Here is a 10369-nt window from a genome sequence, read left to right as displayed (position 1 = left end):
GGGGGAGACTGGGGGGGGGGGAGGAAAGCAAGAAATGCAAAAAACCAAAACAAACAAAAAAAAATTCCAGAAAAAGCTAAAGCAAAACAAGCAACAAATTCAAAAGTGTACTAGATGTGAAAAAGCAAAAATGAGCAGCAAATGCAAAATTGAATACGTGCAGAAAAGCAAAAAAAAAAAAAAAAGTAAAAAAGGCAATAAATACAGAATTGCAATAAATTAAAAGTTTAAAAAGTGATAAATGCAAAATTAAAAACAAAAAAGGCAATAAATACAACATTGCAACAAAGACCAAAAAATTACACAGGTATAGTTGCAATAAACAAAAAAAGAGAGATGCAAAAACAGGCAATAAACACAAATGCAAAAAAGAAAGAAAGGAAAAAACATGCAGTTAATGCAATAACTGGAGAAAAAGCAAAAATATACCTTCCCCACTCCCGTACTAAACATTAAAGCCCAAATTGCAATAAATGCATGAAGAAAACCAAGAAGTTCACCCAACCACAACTGCTGTCCTTACCGAGAGTCACCTCTGACTGCATGGGCATGGAGAGCGCCGGATGCTTCACCTCACAACTGAAGAGCGCATCGTTGTCAATTTGGGGGTTGAGGGTCCAGGTGAGGGTGGCCCGTGCCTCCACTGTGCCATCACTGATGGGCACGTGTGTGTGGCGGAAATAGTAAATGGGCTCCGCCACATGCACCCAGCGTGGGAACTCCCTGCTCACCACAGTTTCGGGGATGGCTTCAGTGGTGGGACCCCGCTCAGCTGTCAGCCCCCGCGGGGGTTCTGCGGTGTTGGGGGGCCCGCCCCCCATTTCTCCCTCGGCCAGCAACTGGGGCACCTTGGTGTCATCCAGGTCACGGTGTAGGAGGTTGCGAGGTGCCCAGTTCCCAGTGGCAGCTGGTGGCTCTGGCAGCGGAGTGGCCTCAATGGGCTCCCCATCGCGCTTGAAATATACCTGTGGAGGGGGCAGAAGGGATAGGGAGCACATGGCAGTGGCACTGGGCTACCTCCTGGGCCATTCCCTTGGGCAGCTGTGAGTCCCCAGAGCTCTGCAGAAACATGTTATGGTGCTAACGGGCAGGAATTGCCTTTGCTTTGACACTGAATGTATTAATATATATGTAAAAATCCATATACTAAACATTAAATAGCAGAATTTCCTGTTGGACATCTAGGGACAACATGTGTGTAATAACAAAAGTACAATTTAAGATAGGTCAGAAACAATTTTGGTCACAGGATAGGAGAAAACAGAATAGAAAAGAACAGAGGATGGAATGGCTGGGAGGGATCTGCAAAGACAACTGAATAGAGAATAGGATAGAATAGTTGGAAGAGATCTACAAAGATCATTGAACAGAGAATAGGGTAGGATAGGCTAGAATGGAATAGAATAATTTCAACTAGAAGGGACTTACAAAGATCTTTGAGTCTAACTGTCAGGTCACAGTGAGTGTACATATACAAAGCATCTCTCTCTCCGATCCCCTGTTCTCTGCCAAAGGATTGCATGGACCCGACCTACAGATATATTCAGAAGCAAATTCTCACCAGTGGGGCAGGCTTGCCACCGGACACTACACACACCAAGGTGAAGTTCTGTGCCTGGTAGCGGCTGAAGGGCGCTGGTGTGTCAGCAGCAATCACTGAGATAGATGTTGGCGGAGCTGCATTGGAGATGAAAAGCTAGAGAGTGAGTACAGTGTCCCCATCCCATCTCCAGCATCACCTCTTTGACTCCCTGCAATTCATTGGGGTTGCAAACTGGGAAAATATGAGCTGGAGGTCACCCCTTGAACCATCACCGTAATGTCTTGGTGGTGGTTTGAGCATGGGGTCTGACCCTCCTAAGGTTCCCCTCTATCCCCACCCAACTGCTCACTCACCTATCACTCCTTATCGTCACCATCACATCATTGTTTAGTCATGACTGCCACCACATCATCACCACCACCACGCTGTCACTACCTCATTGTCCCCACCACCCTGTCATCACTACCTTATCATCCCCACCACCTCAACATCATTTCCACCACCACGTTGTCACCAACTCATCATCCCCACCATCACATCATTGCTGCACTCACCCATCACATTGAGGAATATATTACCAGACGCCAGGACCACCTTCTCCCGTGTGGCTCGGTCATAAATGCCGACGTGACACTCATAGGGGCCATTGTCCGAAATGCGAACCTCGGGGAGGCTGGGAAGGACAGAGGGGACTCATTGCCAGCCCTTACTCCAGCTTCCCTCATCCATAGCAAGGAACATCCTGCTAACAGTGATGGAAATGAGCTGTAGATCGATAACTATTAATAACTGCAAAGGCTTCAGGAGTGAGCTGTGTAATGCAGTTTAGCAGCTGGAGTTTACCAGCACTGGCAGCTCCTCAGGAAAGTAAGTAATGGCATTAATGAAAGAAGAAGCTCACAGGAAGTAAAGGCACTGCTGAGAGCAAAAAACTGCAAACCACAGACATTAAATGTTTCCAAAATGCTTATGGGAAAGGCTCAGATGCTATGGACCCCCGTTTCCAGCTGGGCAATGCCACAGCTATGGAAAAGTGCACTGGATAGAAGCATCAAAAGCACAAATTCCGAGCAAGCATGTTCCTATGCAGGGCATGCTTTGATCTATATGCCATCTAGATTTTTACATGTATTCAAAAAACAGTAGAGGAATGCAGTACAGGAGGAAATACTCCAACCAGCTGCAAAGAGCCACCTACCAGTGCAGCATCCTGCTGCAAAAATTGGGATGGGACCACCACACAGCCTCCCATTGGGACATCCAAGCAAGAGTATCATCTGTCTAGTCCCAGTTTTACAAACAAAAAAAAACTTCCAGCCCCCAAAATGGATTTTCTGCAGCACTCAGGCATGCACTTTGCAGGGCTTCCCCAGCTTATGGGGGAAACAGAGTGGCAAGCAGGACTCAGCAGCTCCTCGCTGGAAGCCTCTGGCTGCCTTCCCATGCCTACTACCATGCAAAAGCCCTGCTAGCGTAAACAAGCCCCCGCTGACGTGAGCAGTCGCTTGGCAGTGCCTTTTAACGGCCGTGTTACTCTCAACTGAGCCTCCGCCATCTGTTGCAGCCTCTAATTACCCATGCACGCATGCTTGGTTAGCAGAGAAGAGGGAAGGGAGAAGCAGTTGGAATGATTTCAGTCTCCGCTCCATTTCAGGCCTGTCCTATTGAAGTGGCTTGAGATCTCTAAGCTTACTTGGAGATCTAGATTTGGGGGGAAAAAATGGTCCCAACTGGATCACGTTGAGGGTTTCTGCAGCTATAATCCCAAGGATAAGGATCCACCCCTGCTAGACAGAGGGATGGGATGTTTGGAAGGGACCTACAAAGATCACCGAATATAAGATAGGTTAGAACAGAGAGGACAGGATGGAAGACAGGACAGGATAGAACTGTCAAGCCCTAGTGATGCCCCACTGCACCCTTTGTCCCTTGCAGCCAGGCTGGTATCCCATGCAGATGCTCAATGTAGGGTGAGCAGGATGCCCTACAACACACCTCTCTCCTCCCTAGAGGATTTTTTTTTTTTTTTTTTTAATTTTTTCTTTGGTCAAAATCCACTGAAATACCACTCAATAGATTCAAAAAGCAACTTTACGAGCTGCTGAAGCAGCCACCAAAACCAGAAGACACAAGGAGAGACCCCCTCACCCCCAAAAAAGTATCAAGCCAGCGATTCAGAAAATGGGCTCTTTTCATACCCTTTGAGAAACAGCTCTTTTCTCAGAGTTCAAGGCACGTTGCTGCTTTCCACTGCAAAAAGGCAATTGCGTACAAATATTTCTAGCGCAAACATCCTGGACTGCATGGTAATTCAGATGATTTGTAGGCGATGCACTGACAATTACCGATGCTTTTAAGTGCTCAATTCTAGGGCAGCAGAATTTTCTGCTCTCAAATTGTATTAGTTCTACAACACGTATAAAAAGAAAAAAAATCCACAAAAAAAAAAAGGAGGTTTTTGAGACAAAATACTGTTAGGGTCAACGTGCCTTAAAGAGGGTGAATTTGGTACATCTTCATCCCCATAGGATGGCTCAAGGATTGCCCATTGCTGGGGTCTTGCTCTGTGCATGAGGAACGTTTTATTCTGATTTAAATTGCCGGTGCTGCCTGCTGAAGACCAGTGGTTAAATCCACACTGAGCAGAAACACTGGTGTTATGGCAGGAAAACAAGGTTGTCAAGTTAGGGAATGTGTAATCCATTAGCAAAGCCTCCAAAACATCCTCCAAACAGTAATTAGTCATGTCAGAAATTTGCAAGGCAACCAAAGTGAGCCTGAGCTACACAGAGCAGCAAAACTCAAGGAGGGAATTATCATCCTGGTATTCCCTGGGCATCCTCTGAGCAACTCCTGAGCATCCCCTCAGCAACACCCAAGCATCCTGAGCAATTCATTTGCATCTTCTGAACACCTTCATGAGCACCGCCCTGCCTGCCCCCCCTCGAGTATTATCCTGGCCCCCCCCAACAAAATTCATATTAAAAAATTGATTAGAATATCATGCTTGCATACAGCTAGGCATGGATGCTTACCTAAGGGATAAACCATGCCAAGCCCTTTCTGTACTGTGGACATTTGCAGGCTTGAAGCACTGTGGTGCCTCAAGAAACTGACTGTATTTTCTTTCCCACACATAGGAACTTTGTTACCTGGCACTTGGAAAACTAAGCTTTGAAATACGATTAGCAAATTCTAACTTAAAAGGAAAACAAAGTAAAAAAAAAAATCATGAAAATAAATACTTTGCTTCAGCATTTCTGGCTTAAATTAAGTCTCCCCCTGATGTTTTTTTCAGGCTTCAGTTTTGTTTTTACAACATCAGCAAAAAACAAGCATGTAATTAATAATAAAGCTGACACTCTTGCAAGTGATTTTCACTTGGAAGAAACACAAAGATGAGCTCTTGCGCTGCTTTTATATAAATAATAATTATTTTTATATATTACTCTCTCTCTCTCTCTCTCTCTCTCTATATATATATATATACACACACACACACACACACACACACACACACACACAATTGTCTTTTTCTCCAGCTTATTTCAACCTTTGAAATTTCCACCCACAATACCCATTCCCCCAGGGACATGCAAGACCTTGGGGACAGACCCTGGCTCTTTGGCGACAATGCTCTGCAATAGAACCATTTCCTTGGAGTGGTTGCAACACAGGAAAGACAGCAAAAAAAGGTAATTTCCCAGCACGTGCAATTATCTCATTAGCAAGATTCCTGGGGTCACCATATCCCCACAGATGAACGAAGAAGAAAAGTACTGACTTATAGAATCACTGAATCACTAATGTTGAAAAAGACCTCTAAGATCATCCAGCCCAACTCCAACCCACCTCTATCATGCCCACTACCCATGTCCCATCTCCACGCATCTTGAAAACCTCCAGGGATGGTGACTCCACCACCTCCCTGGACAGGCTGTCCCTGCACCTCACTTAATACCCTCAAGCAGCCCAATATGGGAAAAATTCCTTAAAAAAGTATTAAGAAGCAGCCAGCATGTTGGAGGATGTGACACAAGCTGGACAGCAGCGTCAGAACAACTTACCGCACTGTGGACTGGTAGACCAGGTCCTCCCTCTTTCTGTAGTTCTCCATGTGTGAGAAATTGGTGGAGAACATTGCATCAAAAGTGAAGATTTTCTGCTTGATTGTGCCGCCATCAGTGACCTACAAACAAAACCCCAGCTATAAATCTCATTAAGCAAAATCCTCCAGTTTCTGTCTGGTTATCACTGCAGCAGTTGAAAGGCTATGCCATCACCCACCTCCCCAGCTGCTCCCTAGGACTGGCATTCCTAATTGGAAAAAAGCTTTTTGATGGGACCATAGAGGAGGTGTATCCTTCTCCACTGCCACTTGTAATGTTTTAGTACAAAAGAAAAAGCAAAAAAAAGCAGAAGCAATGCATCTTGGCCACAGAGATTTGGAAGGCTGCAGCAGCTCAGATCAAGACACTGGAAAGTTAAAAAAAAAAAAGTCCTTTTTGAAATAAAATAGGCATCAGGTGCAGAAGTGTAGTGACAAACCCTAGAGCAGCATCTTCATGCTCTCTCGCCTTGTGCTTTCCTTCCTGCTTGGGAAAAAAAACAACTTTTGTTCCAGATTTTATCTCTCCCCCCTTTTTATCATACATAGGAGGGAAAAACATGCTGTCAGTAAAACTGTCTCCATAGATTTATTTGCTGACACTTTTATTACAGAGAAAATACATTCTCCTATGGACGTGGGATAAAGAGCAACACAAAGAATTGCTGGAGCCATAAATCTCTGGCCACTGTGGGGAAAGGAGAAGTTTTCAAGGAGAGATCGCATTCGCCCCAAATCTTATTTATGCCCTGGACTGGGTTCGGGGAGGTTTGGGCAAAGGAGAAAAAATCTCAGCACCACACTTGGATCTCAGTGTACCAAAGTTGTTAGTGGAATGTCCATGGGGGTTTTCCAGGCACTATTTCGGAGATAAAAAAGCATCTCAGAAAATAAATGAATGAAAGAAGAAATCAAATAAATACATAAAGGATTTAGTAAAATCCATTCCTTTTTCTGAAACAGCTGCATGCCATAAACGTGCTACCCTCAACTTGCTGCACCAATCCCGCAGCTGCAATCGCTAGATGCAACCGTAGCATGGTGCTTAGACCAGCCGAAATGCTGCACTCCAGATGTCTAAGTTGCACTTTTTTTCCCCTATTTTATGTTACTACTGAGCCTGGTCACTGCCAAAGGAGGGATACTCTGAATCAGGGTGTCGATGTTTTGTTTTTTTGTTTTTTCGTTTTTTTGTTTTTTTTTATACTGGGTTCTGGTGCTATCCCCACGCTATGGCCAAGTTGCACTGCAAGAGGGATGGATTCCATATCTAGCCAGATGCACGTAAAGCAAATGGAGCAGAGCAGTGCACCAGGGAAGCAGAGGCATCGCTGCCCCTGGGAGCCCCCATGGTCCCCTGAGGAGGGATGGCAGCTCTGTGGGTCCCTAAGGATTACAGGCAGCTAACAGGCTCCTCTGAAAAGGCACACAAAACAGTCTCTCTCCGGGGATTAGACCTACTTACAGCCTTTTATCTGCACCCTAGGGTCAGGTTTGCTTTTTCTGAGAGGAGCTACAGAAGAAAAATCGCTGGAGAATCTACAGGGCGTAAAAGCAGTAGATTTAGAATAGGGTGAGGGGGGTTTGGCAGCATTGAGTGGTGATCGCTCCAAATTGCAAGCCCCAGCTCCAAGCAGCCCCTCCTGCAGAAGGGGTGCAGGGAGAGGAAAAAGTGCATTTACAGCACTGGCACAGAGCTCAGCCTGAGGCTGCAGGCTGCCTGCTGCATTATTTATAAACCCCAGCATAGATCTTATTCCTGACAAAAGCTCAACAATTGCCACTGTGCCGAGAGACATTAACCTTCTGCTCCCTCCTGCTTCTCCCTCGTTTGCTCTCACCTCTGCGGTGACCCAGCTGCTTACTGCCCCCAAAACACAGCCACCCCCTTAATATTACTGGAGCCGCTCATCGGGATGCTCGATAAGCATCCCACTGTGATGGATGGGGACCAAGGGATGGAGGAAGGCACTTTGGAGGAAAAGCTGGATTGCAAAAGGATGGGAGGTGCTATGCATCCCAAGCTCTCACCCTCTGGTCCTTGCCTTGCTTTTTGCTTAAGACTACCCAAAAGCACTACTGGGGGAAAATAAATTGAGTGGTTGAGTTCTTTGCCCAAAAATGGGATGGATTGATCCCCAAAAGAGCATCTCCATCCCCCATGCTCCCCAAAGGGAGCAGTGACATTGGGATGCTGCATACAGAATGCATGCACGTACAGATGAGCATTACACACACTGCAGAAGGGTCACGTATAGTTTTGGGATGCTCCCTGAAGCCGGAGCCATAATAGAGAGTACGCTGCTGGCTCTCAATCTACTGTGCTGCTGCATGTGACCTTGTCTCCCTGCCTGAGTTTGAGGAATTAAAATAGTTACCCATGCTGACATTTAAATTATCACCTCTGAGCGGCAGAACCGACCCAGCCAGCATGGAGATGAATGGCACAAGTCAGCCCATGCTCACTTACTGTCCCAAGATCTCTCCATCAGCACTGTGCTCGTAATTCAGAGCATTTCTCTGCAGCTATAAAACCAGTGGCTTGTCCCAAAACAGGAGCAAGCTTATAAATTGCAATAGATTTGCTTCGGCTGAAAAATTTGGAGTGCAACACCCCAAAAATTTGCAGTGTTTTTAGTATCTCGCCGTCACCTTCCCCTGGAGCCCATGGTGGCTTTATTGCTGTCACTAGGAGACACTGGGGAATGGCCATGGTGTCACATTGCTCGTAATGGGCAGTGGTAGCCCCTATGGGGACCACGCAGTGTCACTGTTGATACTGTTGATCATGTGCTGCCAACATCTGGAACACATTGGCCTCTGCCTGTCACAGAAAGCAAAGCCCACGCACTTTGAGTGCTACAGAAAGCAGTGTTCATGCACTGTGGATGCAACGGGAAGCAATGCCCATGCACCAAGAGTGCCAGGGGGAACAATGCCTGTGTATGGACACTACAATACCAATCCCTGTCTTCCTGCTGTTTTCTTTCTTGCTAATTACCCTGAGCAACAAGTTAATGAAATGGGGGAAAGCCACCTGCACCTGACCCAGGGACACCCCAGTGCTGAGTGCTGCATGTCCCCAGGACAAACACCAGTCAGGAGCTGCACTGCTCCATCAAAGCAACATGCCCACAACTCATCCACCACCAAAACCATGCCAAAACCACTAAAATATCCCATGCCATTGGCCTCTCGTCATCTGAGCCCCTGGCCGTGTGCAACCTGTGCAGAGCCAACACACGACCAAGAGGATTTTCTTCCTTCTCTTTGCTGTCTTTTTTTTTTGTTTGTTTGTTTTTGTTTAAGAGCTCTGCACTGCTGCGAAAAGTAATTTTCTCCCTCCCCATCACTCGCTGTGGTGTGGCAGTGGCCACACTAATCAGGTCTCCAGTACAACCCCTGAGATGCTGCAATCAGAGGCAGCCAACAGTTTGACAGCTCGGTGTCTTCCAGTGCTCATTACAAGCTCGTTTGCAAGGATGCTGCCATCTCACCTCCTGAAAGGTCTTAGAGGATTCGAGACAGAAGCCGGGGGTTCCAACCATGTTTGCACATGTTCTCAGGCAAATTACACCCACTGGAGATGGATTTACTGTGAGGATTCATGGGGGTGTTTGGATGTTAATTAACACCTCTGCAGACAGCACACAGTGGTGGTTTTCCACAGAGAAGCTACGTGGCTCCATGCTCCTTCCCCTATGTATCATGTCCTTTGCTTGTCCCAGGTGCCACCAATCGTCTTGTTTGCACATCCCATGGGTTATGCACGCTCCCTATGGGTCATGGGCACACACAATGCGCTATGCACACAAACCACTTCTAAGCATGCACCCCATGGGTTATGCACACACTCCATAGACTACAGACATCCCTGACAGGTTGCGCATGCGCCCTGATGAGCTACAACACGATGAGTCAGGCACGCACCCCATGGGCTACGCACCCTCCCTGTGGCTTATGCATACACACTATAGATTATGTACAACACCCTCTGATCTACGTGCACGTTCTATGGGCTACGCACATCCTCTGATTGGTTATTCATGCTCCTGATAAAACCATACACACACAGGATGGATTATGCACATACCTCATAGTCTACGTGTGCATCCCATGAACTATGCATGCTCCCTATGGCTTGCACAAACATATGATGGGTTATGTACAGACCTCACAGGCTACACATATGCCCTGATGGGTTATCATGGTCCTCACGAACCACACATGCACTTGATGGTCTACACACACACACACCCTGTTGGCATGCATCCCATGGTCTATGTATGCATCTCATGGTCTCTACACGCACTCTGTATGCATTCTACACACACTCCAACGCCTTCCATCCAACTGCTGCCACTGAGTTTGCCACCACAGTCCACCTCTTTTGCCTCCTTCCTATGCACCCCACTTTCACCTCCGCAAAGTATTGCGCCTTAAAGCCAATGAGCTCTTTGCTTCCTCTAAAACAAACAAAGCCCCAAGATTATCTGCACTGCTCCACTGGGCTGCTCCAGTGCACAGAGCACAAAAGCACTGTCAGAATGATTTACAAATGCAGGAAGCACACTGGGAAAGGAGGAAAAAAAGGCAAGGAAGGCAAAAACAAAACAATACCAAACAACTGGAGGATAGGAGGATTTGGGGAGATAAAAATAAAAGCTGGGTTATTTTTTCCCCTCCCACTCTCTCCATAGCATCCCACACTGCGGTTT

General features: G+C 46.5%; 1 protein-coding gene across 1 annotated transcript in view; it reads right to left on the bottom strand.

The window, feature by feature from the left end:
- IGSF21 (immunoglobin superfamily member 21) overlaps nt 1-10369 on the bottom strand; it is a 32780-nt gene that overhangs the window by 1841 nt on the left and 20570 nt on the right. The window contains exons 3-6 of the mRNA XM_042838158.1: nt 5611-5732; nt 2098-2216; nt 1562-1677; nt 524-965 (exon numbers count right to left, since the gene is read on the bottom strand). Of these exons, the coding sequence (XP_042694092.1) occupies nt 524-965; nt 1562-1677; nt 2098-2216; nt 5611-5732 (799 nt within the window). The remainder of the gene's footprint in view (nt 1-523; nt 966-1561; nt 1678-2097; nt 2217-5610; nt 5733-10369) is intronic.

The sequence above is a fragment of the Centrocercus urophasianus genome, unplaced genomic scaffold (assembly GCF_019232065.1).
Source record: "Centrocercus urophasianus isolate 14NV4802_14NV808 unplaced genomic scaffold, USGS_Curo_1.0 seq_735, whole genome shotgun sequence".
NCBI lineage: Eukaryota > Metazoa > Chordata > Aves > Galliformes > Phasianidae > Centrocercus > Centrocercus urophasianus.
The sequence above is the reverse complement of the archived record's forward strand: the minus strand, read 5'-3'. Positions and strand labels throughout refer to the sequence as shown.